General features: G+C 42.9%; 1 protein-coding gene across 2 annotated transcripts; it reads left to right on the top strand.

The window, feature by feature from the left end:
• The first annotated feature begins 134 nt into the window (after positions 1-134).
• GLT8D2 (glycosyltransferase 8 domain containing 2) lies at positions 135-21560 on the top strand. Of its 2 annotated transcripts, none has more exons than XM_066591437.1 (10): positions 135-393; positions 3894-3958; positions 6707-6799; positions 7339-7510; positions 7604-7721; positions 11555-11639; positions 14848-14960; positions 17270-17436; positions 18092-18204; positions 20956-21560. In XM_066591437.1, the coding sequence occupies exons 2-10, from the start codon at positions 3940-3942 to the stop codon at positions 21120-21122; spliced, it is 1047 nt and encodes a 348-aa protein (XP_066447534.1). In that variant the 5' UTR covers positions 135-393; positions 3894-3939; the 3' UTR covers positions 21123-21560. The 2 variants fall into 2 exon arrangements, with proteins under 2 accessions (XP_066447534.1, XP_066447533.1); XM_066591436.1 differs by having other exon boundaries at positions 140-393; positions 3917-3958.
• The last annotated feature ends 6287 nt before the right edge of the window (positions 21561-27847 follow it).

Here is a 27847-nt window from a genome sequence, read left to right as displayed (position 1 = left end):
TACATATACTTGTTGTATTGTTAAACTTTTAATGGCACCTTCACAGTAAAATTCTTATTTTCCATTCACAAAGCCAAAAATCCCTATGCGAAGCACAAGGGGGATTTGCAGATGTTGAAACAGTTTTCATCTGGAACTCATTTCTCTCCGTCTGTGCTTGCAAATGTAGCACTTAACGAAGCAGCTCATAACGTTGGATCGGAAAAAGGAGAATCGAGGGATCACATTCAATGCTTGCTCTAGACCAATATATCTCTGCTCACTGAAGAAGACCATTTCAGCATTGCTTCTATGCTTGCAGTAACACAGGCTGCTGCTGTGGACGGGTTTTCAGTCCACTCCTCCCATGAAATGCCTGATAAGGAAAGCCTGGCCTAAACTGTCACCGACTTGGTATGTAAGACTCGGCTGTTAACATGTTATTCGTTACTTGCAATTAATAACAATTGAACATGAACTTTAGAATATGGTATATACAGTACGGAAGCTTTGATGCTATGCATGGCTGAAAATCTAAAGTTCATTCATCTCATTACAAAAGCTGTTTTCAAATGTTGGCAGAAATTGTACTTGTTAGAAATGTTAGAACTTTTACAGTTGGAGACTTTAAGTTCTTGACGTGCAGGAAATGAAATGTATACTGTAGACACAGGAAGTAATACTCATTTTCTGGCAGTGCTTACCATAAATTTAACCTTTTCCAGACCTACTGTAGGTCCAGATGTGTACCCAATATTCTTACTTGTGTTAATAAATACATTAGAAGTGTGACATATACACTAATCATGATTAGATATTTGTTACATTAGGGTCATTCCACATCAATTGGACCAATTTTCAAAATCGTCCCCACTCGACCGTCTCCGATTTTGCTGAAAATTTACTCAGATATATGTATATGTTTGAAACGAGGTTCTGTGAAGTTTTAGCTCCAGATCTTAAATACCTGTGGCACTGTCGCCTTTACACTGGAGGTCCCACTGAGCTCGCGGCTTCAGCTACAAGGATTTTGCAAACTTTGGCACATAGGCATTATAGAAATATACTGGCTATGATGCTGAAATTGGACATACTAGCTCAACTTTTGCTGGTGAACACAAAAAAATTAGTACCGGCTATCACAAAAGAATATATCGGCCACAATTGTGTGTCAAAGTAGCTTGAAAATCACGCCGCATGACATTTACACCAAACTTTGGCCAAGTATAGCTCAAGACCAAAAACCACTTGTAACCGGTGCTTTGCTCTGTACACCAAACAGCTATATGGCTTTGCACTGCTGCAATATCACGGTCAAAGCATATGTATTTGTGAAGATATTCACACCCACATATGATGAAAAATGTTAAATGATCAAATCTGACCTATTTTTAAGGTCAAATATCTAAAAAAGGGTACCCCTGAAATCTATTTATTTTGATATCAGTCGAAAGAGCAAATTTTTTTCTACTGGAATCATTTCTTTTCTTTTTGGAGTCTTTTAGGCTAAGGTAAGAAAAATGACTTTAAACATGGTGCTATTTACGCGCGTAATGCATTGTTTTTGCATTTGATTTTCAGATTCTTATCACATTCTTAGCTTGATTACAGAGTCATATTGTTGCTAATACGACAATACAGCTTCTTGGAGCCAATTATGTTGCAAATTCAGCAACAGTTCCAGACCACTTAGACTGAACATTATGGCTTGGGAACCAACAAAAGAGACCCAATATTAGGCTTGGGATCCTAGGCTAAGACACCCACCCTCAGGCTTCGGAACCTGTGATAAAGAGACCGCCCGTGGCTGGCCTTGCACGGCTATCGGGCGTGGCCCCTAGGCGATGGGGCTGCCAATTCTCAAAAGATTTGGCATTATTACAATTCTTAATAGGATTATAATACCAATTCTTAGGGAATTGGTAGTGGTATAACCACCATGGACCAACGCAAGGGTTTGAATAGTGCATTTATCATTCATTGCGTATGTTTAAAAACGCCATGTTCAGTGGCATTTTTCTTTTCTTAAACTGAAAGACTCCAAAAAATAAAATGATGATCCTTGTAGAGAAAAATTTGCTCTTTCGACTGATATCAAAATAAATAGATTTGAGGGGTACCCTTTTTTAGATATTTGACCTTAAAAATAGGTCAGATTTGATCATTTAACATTTTTCATCATATGTGGGTGTGAATATCTTCACAAATACATATGCTTTGACCGTGATATTGCAGCAGTGCAAAGCCATATAGCTGTTTGGTGTACTGGTCAAAGCACAAATTACCAATGGTTTTTGGTTTTGAGATATATTTAACCAAAGTATGGCTTAAGTTTGCAAAATCCTCGTAGCTGAAGCCGCGCGCTCATTGGGACCTCCAGTGAAAGGGCAACAGTGTCCCAGGTATTTGATATCTGGCCCTAGAACTTTACAGAACCTCGTTTCAAACATACATGTACATCCTTATAAATTTTCAGCAAAATCGGAGATGGCCGAGTGGGGACCACTGGTCCACTTGGCATGGAATGACCCATTATGCTCATTTCAGTTTAATAGTAAATAATAGCAATGTCCGCTAATGTAAAGGGGTTTTCAAGCTGACATCAGCTCAAAATGTAAAATGAGTAAACAACATGCAATATGCTTGCTTATTACGCTCTGGTCCCCGGTTCCCGGTCTTGTGTGGCTTTTGTCGCTTTCTGTGCAATGCGGTTGCTCATAGGAAAACTGAGTCGAAGTGACAGAAGACAAAGTAGCACTTTGCTTTCCTAGCACTGCTGCCACTTAGTTCTAGTGACTAGCAGAGGCCAGTGGTCTGACCCCTGCTGATTGGACATTACTAGCATATCCTAGCACTAGTGATAAGCGAGCATACTCGCTAAGGGAAATTACTCGAGCGAGCATTGCCCTTAGCGAGTACCTGCCCGCTCGGGAGCAAAGATTCGGCTGTCCGCGGCGGGTGGGGAGCTGCGGGGGAGAGAGGGGAGGAACGGAGGGGAGATCTCTCTCTCCCGCTCTCCCCCCTGCTCCCCCCTGCTGACTGCCGCAACTCACCTGTCACCCGCGACGGCAGCCGAACTTTTTCTCCCGAGCGGGGAGATACTCACTAAGGACAATGCTCGCTCGAGTGATTGTCCTTAGCGAGTATGCTCGCTCATCTCTACCTAGCACTAATGTCTATATTGAGATAACCCCTTTAAAATACAAATATTATCAAGCAGCTATATTTCACACTGTCCCTTGAGTCATTTTGTTTTATATCACTAAATTATTTTTTAAAATTATAGAATAATAACCGTCACAATTACATAAAAAGGAGGATAGCATGACAACCTCTTCCAATTCCTAGTACTTAGAGGGAGCCCATCATCAACTATAAGCACTATATGCTATGCTATGGTGCTTATAGTTTAAGTGACGTGGAGTCCAGGAACCTCTTTTCATACTCACGCGTTGCTGCGGCATCCCCATTGTAAAGTCAGCATGTGCACACCAGCTTGACTCTTTTCAGAAGGCTGTGCGTGTGCCGCACACTACCATTCATCTCTACAGGAAGGCGTGCGCAGCCTTCTGAAAAGTGTCAAGCTGCTGTGCGCATACTTTCTGTGCTGGAGGACATTGCAGGAACAGGTGACTATGGCTCCTCAGACTCCATGTCACTTCCAATAGGTGGCACTGTGGAGGTATTATTCTATCTTCCTTATATGCATATTACCCAGAGGAGCATGAATGGCCTTTCGAGTCTCCTCACTCACCGTCTAGGTGCTCTCCCTAAGGAGAAAAGATAGTGTTTCCGACCTAAACGATAGGCATCACACCTTAGTATATGGTTCTTATAGTTGTTGACAAGTTCACTTTAAATGCAGCTCCAAATATAGGTAGTTATAGAACTTACTGCATGTTTTTTTCACATAGAGGTCTTTCTTACTTCTTATCAGATACCGCAGTAGAGATCAACCATATGGCTATTTTACGAAAACGTAAGTAATTAGTATTTTAATCTGATCCTGCTAAAGCTACTAAAACATACTTTTTCTTTGTACATATCAACAGTACAAGTGAATGCATTAAATGTGGTAAAATTCCATTCTCCTTTTTCTGCCTGCAGTCTCTTTGTAAATGTTGAGAAATGTCACCAGAAAAATCCCCGTAGAGCAGGGATGCTCAATCTTTTTTGGTCCGAGGGCCACACTCTTAACTTTAAAGAGCTGCAATAAATCTGAAGAGTATTACCATCTAATGCCGACTTCCATATGACACTTCTTCTCCCTTAAACACCCACAACGGATCGTGCCAAGGCTGTCCCCTTTCTTCTTTATTATTCGCCATCGCTATAGAACCTCTGGCAATGACAATTTGCCATTGTCCTGATATTGGGATGGGGTGTGAGGGTTTGGGACAATGAATTCAAAATTCCATAGTATGATATGAGAGAAAAATGACTTATAGCTAATAAATATGGTTAATGGAACCATTGAGCTATTGGGACATTGATTTCCTATCTCCGATCCTTGGAGCGCGAGTGTTTTATATTTTTTTCTATATTGATAATATGACAACGACACCATTATTTTTTTCATTGTGTTTATTTGTTCCTTTTTTATTTCAAAGTATATTTGAGACATTATACAGTGAAAATATTTTTAAAAAACTGCAAAAATTGAGAAGTTCTGAAACTTTTGACTGGTAGTGTATTTCTTTCTGGAGTGCCAAACAAGGGTCACTAGACCCCATTCTCCTGATATATGGGGGAACCAGAAATGGCTACACAGGGCACTGGGATAAGGCCAGTAGAGTGCAGAGAATTTAATGGCAGTTGGATTGTACTGTTGGAGGTGTAGAAAAGGCAGGATAGCTACAATATGTACACGGATCATGGATATCTCCTAAAACTCTATGGATGACTGTATTCTGCCACTTCCTGGAAATTGTAATAAGGAACAAATGCATTAGTTCTCTTCTACATACTAACATAATTACTGAAACTAAAACTGAATCCATGAGTCATTAAAGGGGTTATACCAAACTATAAAGCTATCCCCTATCTTCTCCTATACCTGTAGTTTAAGGTTCCGAGTTTACTACCTGCCTTCATGTGTCTAGGCGTATTTGACCTTAAAGTTATTTATCTTGGTTAATCCATCTGGCTCTTAACAGACACAAGATATTTTACATTCCTTGTTTTGGAATCAATTAACTTGTGATATTTGTTAGTTTTGCCAGATAATGCACTTTAGTCACAATTCTGACCTTTTGGGTAATCCTTAAAACCTTCCTCCATATGCAATTTAATGTACATCTTGGAACTCTGCTATTATTTGAACATTTGTATTTGGTCACTGTTTAAAAAAAGATACAATAACTTTTCTTATCAAATCTCTTTTTATCCCCAATCCTAACTGGGACGCCCACCAATCCCAAGAACAAGGTTCCTGACGGTCCCTGCATGAATGAAGCAGCGGTCACATATGCATACTGCGAGTCCATTCATTTCAACAACTGTCCTGGAAATTGCCAAGTGCAAGCGCACAGCAATATCTGATGCTATCACTGACATGAATGGAACAGCGTTACGCACATGTGACCACCATTTCATTTATGTGGGGACTGCCGGAACCCCCTTTCTTGGGATTGGAGGTAGTCCCAACAATCAAACCCCAACCGATCATAATGTTAACCCCTATTCTGAGAAAAGGAGATTATTTTAGATTTTGGTAAAACCCCTTTAAATTTTAGTAGGCTAAAGGTGCTGTGTCACTGTGTGGAAAATGGAGTATTAGGCGATCGCGATTGTACCGCTAGAAAATTGCAGCAAAATCGCATTCTTGTTCCCGCGATTTTTGAGCGTGATGCTTTTTCCTGAGAATGATCTCTCATCACATCACTGCCGCACACGATTTTCTTGCACGAAAGTAAATAGGAGTTTCTAATATTCAAAATGCACCGCACGAAAATCCCAAGTTCGTGCATTACGATGCGATAAAAAGGAGGCTCCATACGGAAACATGGGAGATTTAAAAAAAAACAAAAAGAAAACGCAAAACGCAGAAATATAGGACATACTGCAATTTTCTGCTGCAGATCCACATCCAAATTTACAACAAAATCTCCAGTAAAGCAACTATGTGTGGCGGAATCCAGCGCTGATATTTTTGCATGGATTCCGCCTTTAAAAACTGCAGCAGAAATACACAGAGGCACGACAGATTTCTCCCGCAGCTACGCAAATTTAGGGCTGTGGATTGGCATGCAGATTTAGGCAAGTCTGATTCCGCATGCAGGAGCCCACATTTTTCCTTGCTGCACGGAAGCACCGTCCGTCACACATGCGCAGCAGGTTTTTCCCGTGGATCAGACAACTTCTATTGACTTCAATGGAAGCTGTCCGTGCAGAAACTGCACTGAAGTAGAGCATGCTGTGATTTAATTTCCGCATCCAAAGATCCGCAAATCAAATTTGCATGCTTTAATTCAGTGGGGACACCCCTGTTTCCCTATGGGCAGCTTGAGCTGCGGATCGTCTGCGCGGGTGCCCCCCGCGGATTCTGCATTTCAAATCCGACCGTGGACATTGGGCCTAAGATATATAACAAATGATCTAGGCACAATCACTTTAACAACATCAGCTATATCACAGCATTATGTTTTTTGGCTATTTATCTCATAAGAATATACGCGAAGAAAAACGTTATACAATTCGTTCACCTTCGGTTTCTACTTTTTTCCAGTTAATCACATATTGCTGTTTCTGCTTGTGTTGACATTTTGTGCAATATGGTATAGCACAATCTATAAGACGTCTACTGTGAAGGAACAAGGAGGTAAGTGCGGAATCATATCTTCCTTTGAAACTTCTTTTCTCTACGGCTATGTTTACACAATGCAGATTTGCTGCAGACTTTCTGCACGGAAAGTGTGATTTTCAAATCCACGGCTCCTGTTGCGGTTTTGTTGTAAATTCTGCTGTGGATTATCTGCTTATTTGCATGTGGAATGTAGGCCTCTTCATTGCAACCTATTGGCTTAAATCCACGGCATATGCGGTGCTCTAATTGGTATGCTGCAGATCGAAAATCCGCAACGCATGTCAGTTTCTGCACAGGTTTTGCATGGATCATTTCCGCAGTGTGTGGATGATTTTGAAAACGTCACCCGCTTTGCTGCTACTATAAATGCTGTGGATTGTCTGTGCGTCTGGTCCGCACGGAAAATCGAAGGCAAATCCGCTCCATGCGAAGAAGCCCTAAAACTTTTAGGAATGATATGAAACAAGCATCAGCCACCAGTGTGGCTCAGTGTATGAAAGCCTGTGTTCTGCACGACTTCTAAATGAATTGTGTCCCATAAATGTGTATTGCAGATGTTGCTTCGGAAGTGGAAGAGGAGGAGGAGGATGTCATTCCTGTCGTCATTTGTGCTGCCGCAGGCCGCATGGGGGCCACTATAGCTGCCATCAACAGCATCTACAGCAACACTAATGCCAACGTGCTGTTTTATATTGTTGGGCTGAAAAATTCTTTAGCACATATCAGGTAATAGACAGGACTTGAAATTGATAAAAAGTACCCAAGTTTTCTTGCAATGCTATGTATAGGAATATTCAGTTGGTAAATGCTTTATTTCAGAAAATGGATTCAAGAAACACAGTTGTCTGAAATCCAATTTAAAATAGTGGAATTTAACCCCATGGTTCTTAAAGGAAAAATTCGGCCTGATGCAGCCTTTCCTGAACTTCTTCAACCAGTAAGTGGATCTTGGAAAAAAAAACATATTACTATTCTACCTCAGATTAAGGGCAGCCTTACACAAACGTAATTCAAACACATATTAAGTGCGCATAATATACGGTGAATGACCCAATTTAAGTATGAATTATGCATACACACATAGTGAAATTGGTCCGTTTTTCACAGACCAAAGTGGCATATGCCCATGTGACTGTGCCCTAAGGAACAAGCAGTGCTGTCAGCACTGTCACTCTGAAACCCCAAGAGCCTGCTATTTGTCGTCAGCCTCTGGTGGAAGGCATATGACTGCAAAAGTACGAACTACAGGCAATCATCATTAGTCCAAGCAAGAGTGGAGGACATAAGCCTTCCATGTAGGATCCTGAAGGTGGAAAGAATAGGGCTACACAGGAGAAGGCTATTAAAAGTAAGGGGGTAGTGTATGGGTCCCTATCTATGATTCCAGGGGTCACTGATATGTTTCATCTCTTCATCTGAATGTGTTGTTTAGTGTAGAATATGTGGAGAAGACCAAAAAAACTTTCCTGGTTTTAAATAGTTTCTTAATTGTCTTTTTGTACGGTTATTGATCACTCTAAATTGTGTGCAGAAATATGTTCTCTTCTGATTCTTATGAAGTTCAGGATCGTCATAGACACAATAAGAGAAGCAGAGACCCACATCACGGACTTTGAAACCTTTCTGGAACCAAGGAAAGCTTCAATCTCTTTTATTTGCACCAAAGATATATTGTTGTAGCTACATTTTAGACATGATGTCTTTCCTAGGACTGTTTAGGGTGTAAAGGATAAATCTACTGTACAGTCTCCTATTCAGGAAGAGACAGATGATCCATTGGGGTTGAGATCTGCATACACGTTTAAGCAGCAGGTACCGTCCGAAATCAACCCAACTCACAATATATCTTTGAAACCCTTATGAAATCAAATAAAGATTCCACCTTTAAATTGCATAAACAAGTCTGTCATGTGGCTCTCTACTTTTACTTAACCCTTTCCAATCCACTGTCTGACGTCTAAAGACATTATGATTTAAGGCTGTACAGCTCCGATAGTTGGAAGACGTCCGTCGGGGTTCTCTTACTGTATATTGCCAGCCTCTCTGCTGTCGGAGCCCATCCAACGTGTCACCTCATGCAGTACTGGCTTTAGCCAGCAGATAGCGCCGTTGTATAATGGCAGAAAAAGAGTAAGCCCCCTTGGAAAACCAGGATACAAATTGGATTGGAAAGGGTTAAAGCCCTTTTAGACAGAAGAATTCTGTGCATCAAAATCCACAGAATCACTTGCGGATTTTGCCGTGGAATTCACTAACTGCGGATTTGGCTGTGTCCGGTTGCATAAATCCGGCCCGTTTGAAAGGTCTCTAAAGCAATAAGGATCTGGATGCGCACAGCGCACCATTGCTGCAGCTGGACAGACGGGATTGTCATGGAGACCCTGTGTGGATCCGTTGCATGTAATTCTTCTCAGTTGACAAGCGGGCGCTCCCTCTGTCTGCGAAAAAAAACCGCTCCAATCTCCAGAGCGGGCAAGAATTTTTATCATAGGAAATGTGAATCTGTGTAATAGTCACCTGAGGAGCCACTCACAGCCATAACAGGTGAGGTCTTCAATAAAGGCTGAGTAACCTTTCACGCGGGACGAAATTGTCCTCAGGACGCAGCGCAGTTGCGTATTTTGTCAATTAATGTGGATTTTGTTGTGATTTCAACTGCAGGATACATTCTGCGGAACGTCTTGTGGAATTTCTTGCGTTTTTTTCCCCCAGACTTTCATTGCGTAATTACATCTCCTGCAACAATTCCACAACACATCCTTAATTCCACAGCAGAAAGCTTTTCCGCTACGGAATTTAATATCACGGTTTTTAAGTAAAGATGTGCACATTTTAACAGGTGCGGAATTCAAGCATAGAGGATTAACTTTATGATGCATAAATATCAGCGTGTCCTAATTTCTTCCCGTGGGAAAGATACCTTAGATGATTTCTTAAAACAAAATAACATAACACTTATGACAATATATAGAATTTCGTTCTGAAAGTTGATCTAGTCTGATCGCTGCTTTGGATCAGGAGGGAACTCCCCCCTCCCCTCTCCTTTGGGGCAGATAGGTTAAAGGGGTTGTCCCGCGCCGAAACGGGTTTTTTTTTTTTTTTTTAACCCCCCCCCCCCCGTTCGGCGCGAGACAACCCTGATGCAGGGCTTAAAAAAACAAACCGGAGAGATCTTACCTGAATCCCGGCGGTCCGGCGTCTTCATACTCACCTGCTGAAGATGGCCGCCGGGGTCTGCTCCCTCCGTGGACCGCAGCTCTTCTGTGCGGTCCATTGCCGATTCCAGCCTCCTGATTGGCTGGAATCGGCACGTGACGGGGCGGAGCTACACGGAGCCGGCATTCTGCACGAGCGGCCCCATTGAAGACAGCAGAAGACCCGGACTGCGCAAGCGCGGCTAATTTGGCCATCGGAGGCCGAAAATTAGTCGACACCATGGAGACGAGGACGCCAGCAACGGAGCAGGTAAGTATAAAACTTTTGATAACTTCTGTATGGCTCATAATTAATGCACAATGTACATTACAAAGTGCATTAATATGGCCATACAGAAGTGTATAGACCCACTTGCTCCCGCGGGACAACCCCTTTAATGCTTTATGGGGGGAATTAGGGTTCTGCAGTTTCCACTTTGTCCACATCTTTTTCCATACCTTGGTTGAACTTGATGGATATATGTGTTTTATCAGCCGTACTAGCTATGTAAGCAAATACATAAATGGTTGGACATATACCTTTTTAAGTCAGGGAAAATGTGGATATGATAGCAATAACCACAAGGTCTCCACCTGAGCACTGCACCTGCCAGTAATCGGGAGGAGACATGATGATATCTTAACCCTTTGCAATCCAATTTTGGATTCAGGGTTTCCTAGGGGGTTTTCTCTTTCTGCCATTATACATTGGCGCCACCTACTGGCTAGAGCCAGTACTGCGGTATTGGACATGCTCGAGAGGCCTCCAACAACAGAGTGGCCAGTAATATACAGTAAGAATACCCTGCTGGACGTCTTCTGACATCGGAAACTGCACAGCTTTCAATCAGAATGTCTTTAGACGTCAGACCAAGTGGATTGGAAAGGGTTAAAGGGGTTGTACCAAGATTACTAGTTGAGCCCTATCCACAGGATAGGGGATAGCATGCTGATCAGTGGGGGTCTTACTGCTGAGATCTTTACCGATCCTGAGAGCGGGGTTCCCATGTCCCCTCTCCTTCTCCCTGCAGACTTACTACACCTCCTGCAGTGAGGAGGAGAATGAAAGGAGCGCTGGTCAGCACGCTTGCGCTGGCTCTCCATTGACGTTCAGTGGGACTGCGGAGAAGCTCTTGGATATTTTCATCAACCCCTCTAAAATGAAAAGAGCGCCAACTGCACATGCTGGGCCACTGCAGGGGAAAAAAAAACACCACAGTAACAGGCAGAGGGGGACACAAGACCCCCATTCACAAGATCACAGATGAGCCCCCCACCAATCAGCAAATTATCCCTTATCCTATAACTTGTGATCCTGGTACAACCCCTTTAACTTCTCAGTAGTGCAGGCTTTGGGCCTGAAATTTCATACAATTATGTCTTTGTGTAGAACTAATTAATATTAAAATGGTTTCTGCATTTATACATTTCACTAAATGGCTTTTTACAAATTCATTTTGGCATGTCTCCTTTAAGTTGGCAGCTCTAGCACTAATAGACATCATGACTTGTTCTATATCATGTTTCATGCTCTATTACTTATGCCTAGAAATCTCTCCCTTTTTAAATAAAACAGCTGAATTTTGTACGCTTTTACCTGCCACTGCTTACCTCGGAACATGAGAAAGTCATTTACTTGGACGATGACATCATTGTTACAGGTAGGTTTTGTGCTTTTTGTTTTGTTTTTTAAGTTATTACAGCAATAATTTTGAGTTTGTGAGTAAATATTGAAGGCATAGGTGGAAGCTCTTGGACCCAATGCAAAATCTAGAATAGGGCCCCACTTCATGTGCCATGTACAGGTTTACTATAAAAGAAGTAGACAAATATATATATATATATATATATATATGCCAAAACCGTTTAACAGTTAAACGCAATATGTCTAGTAATATAGGGTTGGGATGGAAGCTCTTGCAACTGCGACTTTGCAACTCCAGCTGTATGATTTTAGGGCATATAGGAGCTTGATTCACGATCACATTTCACCCACTGCAGTACAAATATTGCAATCAATCCCATGCTGGTAGCTATATGCATAATGTTAACATTTGGTCTGTATAAGCTTACCTTGGGGAGAGCAGCTGTATGGAAATGTAGTTGGATTACACACAGCTATTATGTGCAGGGGGCTTACTGACTTACTCAGAAACTATACGGACATGTAAGCCCATGCTGGCTAATGCTCATTTCCTGTCATGGCTAAAGGCCCATTTACACTGGACGATTATCGCTAAAAAAAAATCGCTAATCGGCGATTGTCTTAGTGATAATCGGTGCATGTAAATGGGCACTGTTAGCTGATCCTTAAAATCAAGCTAACTTAAAAATCGTCACTCACTTTTATCAGTACCATAGTTGTCCAGGGATGGGGGGGGGGGGACAAAGGATCTGGGCACAGATAATAGCCTGGGGCTATTAACTGCATTCAGGGAAGGCTTCATTTGCATACATAATTGGTATTTAAGTAGCTACTTAAATACCAATTAATACTTTATACAAAATGATCGCTCAAAGCTGTCACTCAAACTGTCGTTTGAGCGATCTTTGAGCGATCATCTGCTGGTGTAAATAGGCCTTAAAGGCCCTTTTACACGCAGCCATTATCACTTAAAATTAGTAATTGAGCGATAATCGTTGTATGTAAATGCTACCATCATGCACATTTCATTTGAACGATGATTTTTAGTTAAGTTTAAAAATCATCATCCAGATGGTTACATTGTTTTCTCTAAGCAGCCCTTAACAGAACAATAGAGCTAATTACAGAGCTCAGACCCCCTGCTGAGTTCTGCAACAGCTCTGGAGGCTAGAGATGAGCGAGCATCGCTCTTCTCGAGTAACTGCTTACCTATCCGAGCAGGCTTGGGGGGGGGAAGGGTTGGCGGGGGGGGGAGGGATCTTTCAATCCCCCCCCCCCCCCGCTACCCCCTGCTCACCCCCGTCGCCCCACCGAGCCTGCTCGGACCAGTAAGCAGTTACTCGAGAAGAGCGATGCTCGTTCGAGTAACTGCTTTATCCAAGCGTGCTCGCTCATCTCTACTGGAGGCTCATTTGCACGCAAATGAAGCTTATAAAAGAACTAATGGGCATTAGTGCCCATTAGTACTTTATGCAAAATGATCGCTCAAAACTGCCATTTTCCTTATCATTTGACGGAATTTTGAGCGGTCATCTTTGCTTGTAAATGGGGCTTAAAAGTGGCCATACAGATTAGATGAATGTTGGCTGAACCCACAGATTTTGGTAGAACTGGTCAACAATCTTATAGCTATAGAGGGCTTCTTACTCTCAAGGACTGCAGATGTCAGGGGGAAAAAAGTAGTTGGGGTTCAACATGCCCAATCCTTTTATTTTTAGGAAGGTAAGCATGCCACTAGAGGTGTCTGACAGCAGTTTATGCCCTGTTTACACAGGACGAGCGGTTACACAAGCAGGTGATGTCGCCGCTAGTCGTCCGTGCTCGTGCACAACATTTAGACAGACAGATCATCACTGAGAATCGTTCACTTCTCGCTCAGTATTTCACATTCTATGTGAGACACTGAGCGGGGAGTGTTTAGATGTAGCGAGAAGTGAGCGAACCAGCGATTTATTTTCTTGCAGGCTGAAATTGAGTGACAAACAAAAAGTAAACGAATGGCGTACGATGGCTTCGTGTTTAGAAGTAACCATTATCATGGATTTTCATTCATTTGGGACATTACTCCCCTCTCCTGATTACATAGGGGGACTGATCAGAAAAAATAGTTATCGGTTCAAGCTATTTAATGAGTATGGCCAACCTTATTCTGGGTTTCTTGCTGCAATGCCTAGACAATAAGATCTAACTATTGTTCTACTATGTAGGCTATATTTTTTGTTCTTTGTGGAACAGAGGATGGAATCTTTCGCACCATAGAGCATATTTATGAAAACTGTTTCAAGAAAACCTGCCTTTGTTGCCCATAACAACCAATCACAGAGCAGCTTTCATATTTCAAGAGCACTACGAGGAATGAAAACTGCACTGTGATTGGTTGCTTTTGTTTTAGACAGTTTCATAAATCTCCCCACATGCTCTTGTCATCATATATAATAGTATAAAACTGACAGTTCCCTTTAACCCCCAATAGTCACGTTAAAATTGGAAAAACCTTCCTGAAATGGTACAATTTTTAGATGTATCCCATTTTTTAAATTATTTTTTTCCCTGTCTAGGGGAAGTGAGATTATGCAAAAATGGCTATTTAGGATTTTTTTAAATATAATTTTCCTTACTGAATTAATAAATGTAATTAATTAATGTTGTTATGGATGTGGTGATACCAATTATGTGTAGTTTTTTTAAATTAGTTTATTTTTTCAATATTTAGAGACTTGTGTAAGGGAAAAAAAGGTTGTACAATTTTTGTTCTTTAAAAATGTTTAGATACCACCATCAGCAATGACTGCAGCATCTCGGTGGTTAAGAGTAGAGGAGTGATTAGATGAGCAAGTCCTCGTAATTTCACTCTTTTTCTCAGAAAAAAACTCATATGTGACAATCAAAGAGTAAATTTGCTTTCTGATTGAAGGGGGCGGTAACATGAAAAAAAAAGCATGTCACCCTTTTCTGGGACAGCGAGATATACAGGAGGGTCACAGACCCTTTTCTGTTGCTGCTGGTCTCTCCTCCCTCTTTGCTCTGCACACACAAAAATGACAGCTGTTAATTCAATATTTGCAACCCCACTTCAAACAGCTGTAACTCCAGTTCTGTACGGTCTACAAACATGCTTTTGGTGTTCATTTTAAAGTCAAGAATCTTACCTTTAAAATGCCACTTATAGAGCTGGTCCTAAACTTCTGGGGGAAGTTAATGTTTTGTTCTTCTGTTGGTTAAAGGAGATATCCAGGAACTTTACAACACTAAAATAGCAAGAGGACACATTGCTGCGTTTTCTGATGATTGTGACTTGCCCTCACTCCAAGAAGTGATCAGAAGAGTAGGCATTCAGGTATAGTATGTAATGCGTCATTTTTACATGTCTTCAGCGGCTAGTGCCATAGCGATTCCCTTACAGAGATTACTTCGGTCGGTACATAGTAACCTGATTTGGGTTTACTTAAGGGTAGAGAGACACATAGAACCAGACCGAGCAACAAGCGACTGGCATTACTGAGTACTTGATGCGGTCAAAAAGTTTTTTGCCATGTAGCCGTTGTGGTTTCTAAATTGATTGTTAAATAGCCGTATGATTTTACCAGAGAACAACCATTTTACCCTCAAAACCACAAGCCTGATTGCAATGTCGGCTGGTGTTACAGGTGTAAAAGCTGGTTTCTGGCAAAATTGCTCATCAACTTAGGCCCAATATCCACTTGCGGCTTTGATTTGCGAAGTCCGCGCGGGTAACCCATAAATCAAAGCTGCCCATAGGGATGCATTAGCATCTGCAAACGATTTAAAAGCATGCGAATGCCATTTTCTTTCGGCGTGTGGGTGGCACTCTGCAGGAGAAAATCACAGCATGCTCCATTTTGGCCATTGCACAGCCAAAATGACAGCTGTGGCTGACTCCGCAGCAGAGCAAGACATTTAAAAAAAAAATGCACTGCGCATGCGTCCGGCATGTCCGAACGCATCTGCCGTGCTGAAGAAAGAGGATCTGTCTGACGAGAGGAGATCCGTGTGGGAGCCGGAGTGGTAAGAAAACCTATTTTTCTCCCAACGTTCGCGAGCACACAGAGATTCTGCTGCGAAATTCAGCAGTGGATTCCGTGCGTGCAAGTGGACATTGAGCCTTAACTTAAAACGTGCAGCAGCCACATGTCAACGTGGTTTTTGGCTGCATAAATACCACACCATGTGAATGTAACCAAATACATATGTTTTGGTTTTTTTAAATGTTTTTATTTTACTGTCTTGGTGGGCAGAATTCGCCGCGTGCCGCCCGCATGAGACAATCAAGTGAGCCAACGGTTGCCATGCACTTGACATGTATGCTCACGCAATACGCGCCAAGATAGAACATGCTGTGACCTTTATTGCACCCGTATTTCACACAATACGTGTGAGTGACAACATGGAAGCCTATTGCAGACTGGTACAGCGTATTGCGCACGCTAAACCTGCGTAATATGCTGTAACCATACGTTCTTGTGAAGGAGCCCTAACACAGAGCCTAACAGGCAATAGGATGTAAAAGTCCATCGTCTCTAGAAAAAATATTCTACAGCATATACTTGGATAAATAATCAGCTAGGATCTGTTGACCCCTCCATGCTATCACGCATACACCTACACTCCCCCCCCCAAAGTGCTGAATACAATCCCTCAATACATATTCGTGTGTCATAGTGCACAGCAGCAGAATTTCTCAATCAGACCAAATTTTGTCAGGGATTTGTACAGAAATTTGTAGAATATCCCATTCTAGAAGTTTACAAATTCAATTGATGGCATACAAGTGGGGAGATCAGTGAACTTCCAGGCCATAATTATAATTTTGCATAGTAAGAAACTAAGGGTACTTTTACATGATCCAATTACGAGCAATTATAGGCAACTGTCGACCCATGTAAACACGGGACCCGACCGTGCAAGTGAGCCAGCATTGCTCCCATGTTGTTGGTCAGTTTCTAGCTTAGCTAAAAACCAAGCGACTTTCAGCCGGTTTAAACAGGCAGTCATTAATCTATGAACAACTGCCTGTTTGTTGTGAGCCTTCATTCAGGGAACGATTATCACTCCCGTGAGAAAGCTCAAGAGCAACAGGCGTGTAAAAGTACATTCTCGCAGCGGGACACGTCCCGCGCCCCTGCAGAGTCCAGCGCGAACTCACCTGCTTCCGCGGCTCCGGCTGTTTGATGTGCCGGCTGCCGGACAACCGGCGCATGTGCAGACCGGAGCTGGCGGCCGGGGAGTGAGATTTCTGTGTGGGGCTCTGCGAGACCCGCACAGATATAGAGCACGTCGCGATATGTTTTCTGCGCGTGATTTCGCACAGACAAATCGCGGACATCTACCTAGGATTGCGTTTTCTAACGCAATCTTATGGCAGCTTCCACGGGCGGAAATTCTGAGGGAAATCCCACCGCGGAATTTCCGCCCGTGTGCAGGGGGCCCAAGAAAGAGACTTTTGTAGGTTTCGAAAACCAAAATGTCAAGGACTGTTAAAAGTATGCCGCTCTACAGCACCGTTCCTGTCCTGCATGTTGTAGATCCGGCGCTTCTGCTATTTTTCATTGTTCGGCTCCTGTGATGGAGCAAAACAATCGAATTCCTTGATGAAGAACAGAAACTAACTGTATCCTCCTCTTGTAGAATACATACATGGGGTTCCTCGACTACAGAAAGAAGGCAATTCAGAAACTAGGAATCAGCCCAAGTACATGTTCTTTCAACCCTGGTGTATTTGTATCCAACATGACTGAGTGGAGACAGCAGCACATTACTAAAAAACTGGAGAAATGGATGAAGAAAAATGTGGAGTAAGTTATTTAATGTGCAATTAAAATATAACATAGCACAGAGTGATAAGGAGATTCTTCCCAAGGAACTGTTGATTGTGCAGTGTCTAAATGGCAGATTAAAGGGGCAGTACCACAACTGACTTTTATCACCCACATATGGACCCCCACCAATCCCAAGAAATGTATCCCCATCTTCTTGTCACTACAGGCTTGCTGCACCCACCCGCAGTGACATGGAGAGTGATGGTTCCATACGCCCAACTCCATTACTTTCAATGGGGCTGATGGAAGTGTTCGGCTAGCTCTAGTAATCCCAATGAAGATGAAAGGAGCGGTGCTACACATGCGCGACCATAGCTCTATTCAAGCTCCTCCTCACAGCAAGGGGTGCAGTGAGCTTTTAGTGAGGAGGAGGGGAACAAACGGGACTACTGTTTTTAGAATCACTGGGAGCCTCAGTGGTGAGACCCCACTGATCAGACTTTTATCACCTATTCTATGGAGTTAAAGCAGCGTTAAAGCACTCACCCCCCAAAATTATACTTACCTAGTCCCCACGGTTCCTAGGAACTATGTACAGGAGAGAGTTCTTTACCTGCTAATAGTCTATTGCCAGTTATACACGTATACATTTTGTGCTCCGGTATATTGACACACCTTTCTCATTTTTCAGGGAAAATCTGTACAGCAGTACTATTGGAGGTGGAGTAAGTACTCCTCCCATGCTTATTGTGTTCCATGAAAAATACTCTGTCATCCCTCCAGCTTGGCATGTTCGGCATCTAGGTGAATATACCTCTGCCTTGTTCAGTACCTTATTTATAGCACCAACACAGGCTGTAGCATTGCACACATATCGAAATATCACTTCAGTCACAAGTGGGAAGATGTGTCTGATATTGTGAGCCCCAATTCATAGGGATCCAATGCGTCAGTAAGCTTTTGAACAAAATCTACGAAATGGAGAGAATATATACATTCATTGCAAATGTGCTAATCAGCGCGCCTTCATGCTGCTGTAGTACATTAGAATTACAATGTGTTTACAGCAATGTTTCCCAACTAATGCTCCCTGGAATCCAATCAAGAATTCCCTGGCAGAAAGCTTCACTAAAGGGAAAGTCACATTTTTCCTCATCTGCCAATATTAATTGTAGTTACAGAAAATCTAGACAGACCCAATCATATATTTTGGTTTATGGTCTGCACCTCCAGGGCTCCGAAATTGCTGTTTACAAACATCCTACACTGCATGCTAATTAGACCTTAACAGTCTGATGGGTAATTCACTCCCCCTCCCATTTGCAGTTGACTGACATCCACTTTGGCTGCAGATGCTGATGTCATGTGCACGCACCGTGTCTGCAATGCACAGCGTCACTTGAGCTGGAGACATCGTGGGTTCCAGACAAGGACTGTGTGCCGTACTTTTGGGATCGGCGCCTGCATTTGATGTCAGCACCTGCAGCCAAAGTAAGGGCCCATTTACACCTGTGTTAGGGCTCCATTAGGGATTTCTGCCTCTCTGTTCCATTTTTGGAGCAGAAAAATGGAATTAAAACAGAAATAAACTAATCTATTTTCCCCATTGCTTTTCAAATAAACAGAAAGCTTTCAGTTTGCTTCCTTACCATTTTTAGAACTGAATAAATAGTGCAGCAAATTGTGTTATTTGTTCAGTTAAAGGAAATGGAAATCAAAAGGAAAGGGAGCAAACTGAAAGCCCATTGAGATTAATGGGGGAAACAGATCTGGTTAATTCCTTTTAAAAACAGAACAGAGGGATGGAAAGCCCTAAGAGAGATGGGAATGGGCCTCAATCAACTGCAAAAGGGTGAGGTTGAAGCAGGAAGGGGAGAGAGCCCGGTTAATTCCTAAAGGGCCAAACAAACAAATTTGTGTGATGATCGTTGCGTCTAAATACACAGCCATTATTGTACTATTCGTTTGCAGTTCACTGCTCACTCCCTTTCAACCAGCAGGAAAATCATCCCTGGATCTCTGACTTCCGAGTGTGAACGCTATCCATTCCGCACTTTACATTCAATGTTTAGAACACAATTTAGAGCTTGTGTTTTTTAAATCCACAACCTGCCCTCTCCGCCAGAGTTTTAGAGCAGAACTCCACAATGACTTTACAGACTACAATGTTTCCTAACAGGCCTTAGCGTTGACTGCAATCTTGTAAACTTCATTGTCTGGCAGTTTTTACAAGATTTCACAGAGCTGTTTCTGTAAAGATGTCACCTTTTTGCTTATCACAACAAATGAAACTTTAGGGCACTTTGTAATTTGTGATATTTTAAAATTTTGCCTCACACAGTAGTTCTCTAGACTGGAGACCTGCGCCAGCCCTTCCCTCAAGGCTGCGAGATGAGATCTAGGCTACACTGCTTTAGTACCCTGTCAATACTAATTGGAATTGTACTTTGATTTCTTTTACACAGCAGTATTCTGCTTCAGTATTTGTAAGTCAAAACTAGGGAGCAGTTTAAAGGGGTTGTCCCGCGGCGAAAGCGGAAATTTTTTTTTTTCACTTACCCCCGCATTTTGCCCTGTTAAAAAGAAAGCATGGGTTAGTTTTTAAAAATGGCATTGCGCTTACCTGCATCAGCGTTCTGCAGCTTCTTCTTTTCTTCTTTTAAAGATGGTGCCACTGGTCTTCTCCCACGGTGCACCGCGGGTCTTCTCCCATGGTGCACCGTGGATTTTCTTCTCCTTCCTTGCGTTCCATTGCCGATTCCAGCCTCCTGATTGGCTGGAATCGGCACACGTGACGGGGCGGAGCTACGATGACGACGCGGTGACCAGCTCTCCGGCACGAGCGGCCCCATTCGCCAGCCAGAAGACCGGACTGCGCAAGCGCGTCTAAAAACGCCAGAAGACATCGAAATTAGACGGAGCCATGGAGACGGGGACGCCAGCAACGGAGCAGGTAAGTGAATATCTTCTGTATGGCTCATATTTAATGCACGATGTATATTACAAAGTGCATTAATATGGCCATACAGAAGTGTATACCCCCACTTGCTGCCGCGGGAAAACCCCTTTAAGGCAGAAGACCTGCAAATCTCTCTATTCTACTTCTTCTCTGTATAGGTTCCATTTTTAAAAAAACACTGTGACAGCGGCCTAAAGAGAAGGCTCAACAAAGTGCTTTTCTGCTTAGACTGATAAGTGGATCTAGAGTAACATATGCTTGTTTGTGATTAGTAACAAAAATACCATTTTAGATATTATTGAAAGAAAATAGGTAAAATAATTATTAGTGTAACACTCAAGTGATGAAGATAACACAATTAGGTGACAGGCCCTCCTTGACAAATCTAAAAAGTCTAAGCCACTCAGCTTCTGTGCAGGACGGGATGTTACCCTGTCAGATCAGGAACGCATTAGCCAGTAAATGCACCTACAAGTCTTCCAGCTTTGGATGATGGTAAGGCAAACGCTAAGGGTGATTACTCATTGGGTAGGTTGCAAAAGATATACAGAGCACTATGACGTAAATCTACATGTTCTACTACTTATATACCACAGGGCTGAGTCCAGATGAGCAGCTTTCTCAGAATGTGGTCGAGGATGCCAAGCTGCTGCACTGGAATGGACGATTTAAACCATGGAGGTCTCCATGCTCACTCTACAAGGTGTGGGAGAAATGGTTCATCCCTGACCCCACTGGAAAGTTTCAGATCCACCGCATCTAAAAGGTTACCTTTACCCAGGACAGCGGTCGGCCAGATAACCTCAGAAGACTGAATTCAAACTGTAGTTGTTCTGTGTAAACATGGCCAAGGTGATGAGCAATAAGTCGCTAGTTGTTTTGTTTCACCTTACCAAGAAAAAAGGCGCTGGTTGATAAAAAGTCTTCTTGTGTAAAGTCACGGTTCTTCGGATTTAAATGACGGGTGAACGAATGTGCACAGAAGTCCTCCCTATGAACGATATCTCCGTAAACAAGTAATGAATAATCATTGCTTTGTGTAAAAGAAAACGAATGACCGTCGTTCTCACGCTTCAACAACCTTTCTGTCGACTATCTGAACGATAGTTGCTCTGCATAACAGATACCTTAAGTAGACGCTTCAGTTTATTTGCATCAACTTAAAATGTCTTCTCCAATAAATTGTGTCTGTAAATACTTACCTACGTGTAGTTTTTCTTGAGTTTAAAAGGTAAAAACTGTTAAGGCCCATTTAGACCCAACGATTCTCGTGCAAGCTGAAAGAAAACGATGAGTCCTATCAGTGCCACGCAGAGTTCTCAGCGGGATACTGGTGATACTATTTTTTCAGCTGGTATGTCGCTCGGAGAGTACAGCAGGAGTATGCAGAAGACAGCGGTCCAGCTGTGTTCTGTATACCCCTCTTGGAGCGCTCAGATGTATACCAGCTGAGCGATCCGTGAACACAGCATGAGTATGCAGAAGACAGCGCTCAATCTGTCTTCTGCATACCCTGTTTGGAGCGCTCAGCTGTATACCAGCTGAGCGCTCCGAGAAGACAACAGCTGTAGGCAGAAAATAGCGGTCCTGCTTGTCTTCTGCATACAGCGTGAGCCTTCATTTACACACTTATGCAAAGTGAACGCTCAAAACAGTCAGACTGCCGTTTGAGCGAATTTTGAGCGATCATCTCGCCGTGTAAATGCACACAACGATTATCGCTCAAAAGATGGCTTTTGAGCAATAATCTATGTGTCTAAATTAGGCTTCATACCAGTGCAACTAATTTTATTTTATTAACATAAACACAGAGATAATTGTCAAACAGAACGAGCAATTCTATCGCTCACAATATCCAAGACAGTATGCACAGAAAGAAAAGGTGCAATTGCAACTACAACAATTTTCCTTTGCATCAGTTTTGATACATCACCTGCAAAGAAAGCAGCTAAAAAATAAAAAAAGTCCATTCACTTTCATAGCATGAAAAATAGCTCCACAAAACCAATGATGACAGCATATACCCCATGCCATTCTGTAGATCAACATAATCTAAAACTCCTCTGTAAATTATACTGACGTTACAGTGGCTAGGGCAAGAAACAAATTAAGAATAAAATAATCAGATAAAAGCCAATTAGAGAAATAGATTTAACACCTTAGAAAGCCTGTTTGAACCTTAATGACCAGTCCAAATTTTGGAATTCTGGCATGTGTCACTTTAACATAGAATAACTCCATAAAGGTTTTGCATATACAAGTGATTCTGACATTGTTTTTTCGCCACATATTGTACTTCATTTAGGTGGTGAAAATAGGCTGATAGAATTTGTGTACATTTAACCCTTTCCAATCCACTGTTTGACGTCTGAAGACATTATGATTTATGGCTGTACAGCTCCGATGTTGGAAGACGCCCGTCGGGGTTCTCTTACTGTATATTGCCAGCCTGTCTGCTGTTGGAGGCTATCCAACGTGTCACCTCATGAAGTACTGGCTTTAGCCAGCATATAGCGCTGTTGTATAGCAACGGAAAAAGAGTAAGCCCCCTAGGAAAACCAGGCTACAAATTGGATTGGAAAGGGTTAATAACCCTTTGCAATCTACTGTCTGACGACTAAAGACATTCTGATTGAAGACTGTACAGCTTCGCTGATGGAAGACGTCTGTCAAGATATTCTTACTGTAGATTAGTGGCCGCTCTGTTATTGGGGGCCTCTCCAGCATGTAAAATACCGCAGTACTGGCTCTAGCCAGTAGATGGCGCCATTGTATAATGGCAGAAAGAGAGCCCCCTAGGAGGAGGCTAGAGGAGGGGGGAAAAAATTCATATTTTTGCAAATATGTCATTTTACAGAGGGTTTTTTTTTATCTATAGCACACGTGAAAATAAGGACTTGCACCCAAAATCTATATACCCGTTTGTCCTGTGTTCAGAAACATACCCATTGTAGCCCCAGTCTACTTACAGGACACATGCCTAGGCTTGTAATGGAGGGAACACACTTTTGCTTTCAGGGCACAGCTAAATAAATTCCAGGCCCAATTGCTCACTTGTCCAAAAAAAAAATTGGCTCCCTAAAAATGATCCCCCCCCCTCCGCCCGCACTTTTTGGCATACCAAAAATTACAGAGGGATAATTACAGAGGCCTTCTTCCTCCCATGCTTGCTACAAACGCTACACTTTTTTTTGGAGAGGTATTTCTTGACATCAGCGGCAGGGATGGGGTGTAAAAAGTTGCGCTCTGTGAGGCTTCATAAGTTTGCTGAGGTGCGGCGGTCTCAAACACAAGGCACTCAACAAGCTGCTCCTGGAACTGCAGGAAGGTGAGCGCTCCCGGGGCTTCTTGTAAATCACATTGGCATTACGGGTAACGATCTGAATAATGGCGGGCTCGTCTGTGGCCTGCATACAGACACGTAATGTACTGCGTATAACTGCATACTCAGAGAGGCGGTCATGCGCAGCACACCTTTTTTATTTATATTTCCTGCACCACAGCTTAGCGATGACAGGGGTACCCGCAGCCGTACATAATGTAGTTACATATGGGCTGTGGGCATATCCGCGACCATAAAGCACAATGGGCTCTATGTTGCAGATATCCGCGGTAAAATAATGCAAAAGATAGTTAACTCTTTTAATAGAAACTAACCTATATCTTCATATTAGGAAGGACAATGTAGATTAGATATACACAGCATTGATCATTTATGTGGTTTCAGAGCAAACTAATGGTACATTTACATGGGCAGATAATCTACCTACAAGCATATCAGTCAGCGCTCAAAACCTCAGTGTACACTAGCAGATAATCCGCTGTATAGGGATGACCAATCGTTAACACGATCGTTCATCCCCATACAGCAGTTATTGATTTGCTCCACATCTCACCATTTACAAGGGCAACCAAGCAGCGATCAGACGATGAATGAGCGTTTGTCAGTCGAACAAGCATTCAAAAGAATGTTCGAGAGAATCGAGACCCATAATTGGCCTGTGCAAAAGTATCATTAGGTGAGAAAACGACACACTAAGCAGACCACGGACAGAACTCTGATGCACAATTGCTTGGTTGGAAGTCACAGAATGGTTCTTTTACACAGGCTGATATCGGACCTAAGCATTCCTGTGAATTTTTGTTTGTCCGAGAACTGGGTCATGCAAAGAACCAACAAGCATATGCTCATTCGTTGATTGAGTAACTCATTTATGTGTGCATTAAAATGCTAGTTGCTCGGCTGTACATCTCCCTGTGTAAACAGGGAGACGTGCTGATCAATCACAACTGCATGGGAACGAATGATTGTGTCAATGATTGCTCATCGCCAACAGCAGCAGATAATCTGACAATGTACATGGAGGTACTGCATGCTGACCAATTTGCTAATTTTCAGTCAGTGGTCATTAGCATGGGCAGATATATCCATCTGTCTAAAAAGCACTATTAGACACCATAAAAACATTAACCAGTTTTCCAATCGTAAATCTGAAGAGGGATAAAAATGAATTTATAGACATCTGCCCGCACTGATAACAAAGCAGCCCATTGTAAAATCTCCAAATTTCAGCACGTACTATTCACCTGTCTTAGCTCATATGGAAAAGCACAGGTATTGCTACTGGACCTATGGACATGTGTGTTTCCACCCCCAAATTATTATTATAAATGAGGAGTTCAGAAATTCTCCACATAATGGGATGGGGGTCACTTCACCTCCAGCTGGCCGATTCCTCTTCTTCCTGTGAGGTTACGTACATTGGCTGGCAGTCTTCTGCCTGACAGCCAATGTACGTTAAGTCACAGTTGACAGGCCAGCGGGGCAGTGCCGACCTACTTCAGAGGCTGTTCATGTGAGCGGTCTCAGCAATAGATTAGAACTCCTTCCTAGGCAGTGAATGCTACAGCACAGAGACCTGACCTTCACTGACCCAGCCAAAACGAATGCAGCCTTCATAACAAGCTGGCCAGCGTGTGGTGAGCTGACCCGGGGGCACTGCAGAAGCTCAGCTGGAAGATGATGTGGTAAGGAGACTAACCGGGAAGAAATAGGCGAGTACAGAATTTTTTTTTTCCAATGACAAAACCCCTTTTAAGTGTCAGAAAATGAGATTTAACAGCATATATCTTCTGCGTATGGACCTTGAAGGACATCCAAGGCATACACCCCTGTCAGACATTTTCAAATAAATCAATCACCATAATGAAACACGTAAAATAAAACTGTTGAACATAGGGTAGGAGAAGACTAAGTTGGGGAGGAACATTTGGGCCTTGAAGGGGATTAGAAAAGGAGAACCAACCCTACTGAGTAGGGATGTGAGAAGTCTAGATTGTCATTGGTAATTCCCCAGGAGAATCCGAGGGGTCCCGGAGCAAGCCCAAGAATAGCTGTTATTACGCCGTGACCGATCCTGGACAGCCACTGTTCCAATCTGGAAGACTACCTAAATTCCAGTCAGGGCTGCCACACCTCATAGAATGCCTTAAGATCTAAATCCTCTTCAGCTCTCATCTCTTAACGCGCAAGGGTGTTGATTGCCTTCACCCATTGAACTCTTGTTGGGGAAAGATTGGATCTCCACAATCTAGGGATAATCTGCCTAGCGGCCTGGACAAAGAATGTGATGGACCCCGGAAACAGACAGCAAAGCCATCTCGAAGGTGAGAACAACGGAAGCGCCACATATGCAGTTGTAATAGGCCGAGACATCTGACCACAATCTGCTAATAGAGGGCAATTCCACCATATGTGGCTCATACTACCCCTGCCCCCAGAGCATCTCCAACATATGAGGGAGGTCTGAACAAACATTTAAAGGGGTTGTCTCGTGCCGAAACGGGGTTTTTTTTTTCAATAGGCCCCCCGTTCGGCGCGAGACAAACCCAAAGGATGGGTTAAAAAAAAAAAAGATATATTACTTACCCGAATCCCCGCTCTGCGACGACTTCTTTCTTCCTTCTCCAAGATGGCCGCCGGGATCTTCACCCACGATGCACCGTGGGCTCTGTGCGGTCCATTGCCGATTCCAGCCTCCTGATTGGCTGGAATCGGCACACGTGACGGGGCGGAGCTACGATGACGACGCGGGACCAGCTCTCCGGCACAAGCGGCCCCATTCACAAGGCAGAAGACCAGACTGCGCAAGCGCGTCTAAAAACGCCAGAAGACAGCGAATTTAGACGGATCCATGGCGACGGGTACGCCAGCAACGGAGCAGCTAAGTGAATAACTTCTGTATGGCTCATAATTAATGCACGATGTATATTACAAAGTGCATTAATATGGCCATATAGAAGCGTATAACCCCACTTGCTGCCGCGAGACAACCCCTTTAATGTAAACGCTTGAGAGTTCTGTACCAACAAGACAAAATCTTAAAAGTTAAATCCTGGAGTCTGAAATACACTGTTCCTTTGTGTGTTAAAGTGATAGCTTTTTGCCATTGCTCCCAGGGAATGTGTCGACCCAACTCCCTCTCTCATGCTCCAACATATTCCGGGGCACTTTCCCCCTTCTCCGAGACAGCAGCATCTTATATAAGCACAATATTAGATGTTTAGGGGTATCCGTGGAGATGCATATTACCTCGAAGGACGTAGTATGTTTAATTAAACCTGCACCAGGTGTCAGAGTCCAAGGCCCCCCACAACTGGAAGTAGCTCAACAAGGCTACGGGCGGGATCTGAGTCCCCTCAAAGAACTCCAGAGGCTTCAACCCAACAGGGCTGAGAACATTCCTCGGACGTGGGATGGGGTCCGAATGCATAGACAGAAGATGTGTACCATGTTCGAAGGCCCTGAAATGGGGGTTAGCCAGCAGCGGGGTGAGAGGTCCAGGAATAGAGATCAACGAACTCTTTATAGCAAAGCATGTCCAAGCGGATATTAATTGTGAGAGTAAAGGGGATAGATTAAAGGGACTCACTAATGCAAACCCCTAGAATCCAAAACAGCCCCAGGGCTAAGTGATATATTCTATTTCAACCCAAAGCTTGGATGCTCGATGTTTAAGCAAGTTTCATACACAGTTTGCAAAGTTAGCTTTATAATATAGGGAGAAATCAGGAAGACTGAGTCCCCCTGAATCCTTAACCCGAGGGAGTATATTGTACTTTAATCTGGGCCTGTGACCCCTCCGAAAAAACTTAATTATTAGGGCACAAATGCGAAGCAAGTATAGCTAATTGGCAGGGCTTGGCTTAAGGAGAGAAATTTGGGGAGGGAGTCCATTTTAACAGAGTTCACTCTTCCACACCAAGACAAAGAGGATTCCATTTGTTCAAATCTTTTTCAAGTCTGGAAAGGAAAGGTTTGAAGTTGAGTAAATATGCTTGGGCAGGGTCAGCTGGGAGTTGAATCCCTAGGTATGTAATGGAGGTGCTTTGCCACCGAAATGGAAATGGATTCTTTAGGAGAGACGTTCCGGTCTGCAGCAAAGTGATGTTCAGAATTTTTAATTTTTTTTTTATCTTAAAATTGCT

The sequence above is a fragment of the Eleutherodactylus coqui genome, chromosome 2 (assembly GCF_035609145.1).
Source record: "Eleutherodactylus coqui strain aEleCoq1 chromosome 2, aEleCoq1.hap1, whole genome shotgun sequence".
Taxonomy (NCBI): Eukaryota; Metazoa; Chordata; class Amphibia; order Anura; family Eleutherodactylidae; genus Eleutherodactylus; species Eleutherodactylus coqui.
The sequence above is the reverse complement of the archived record's forward strand: the minus strand, read 5'-3'. Positions and strand labels throughout refer to the sequence as shown.

What these genes read in the sequence shown, in the direction of transcription:
- GLT8D2 (XM_066591437.1), top strand. An exon ending in TTCCTGAACTTCTTCAACCA is followed by an intron (nt 7,722 to 11,554) that starts GTAAGTGGATCT and finishes TAAATAAAACAG; the next exon opens with CTGAATTTTGTACGCTTTTA. An exon ending in CGATGACATCATTGTTACAG is followed by an intron (nt 11,640 to 14,847) that starts GTAGGTTTTGTG and finishes TGTTGGTTAAAG; the next exon opens with GAGATATCCAGGAACTTTAC.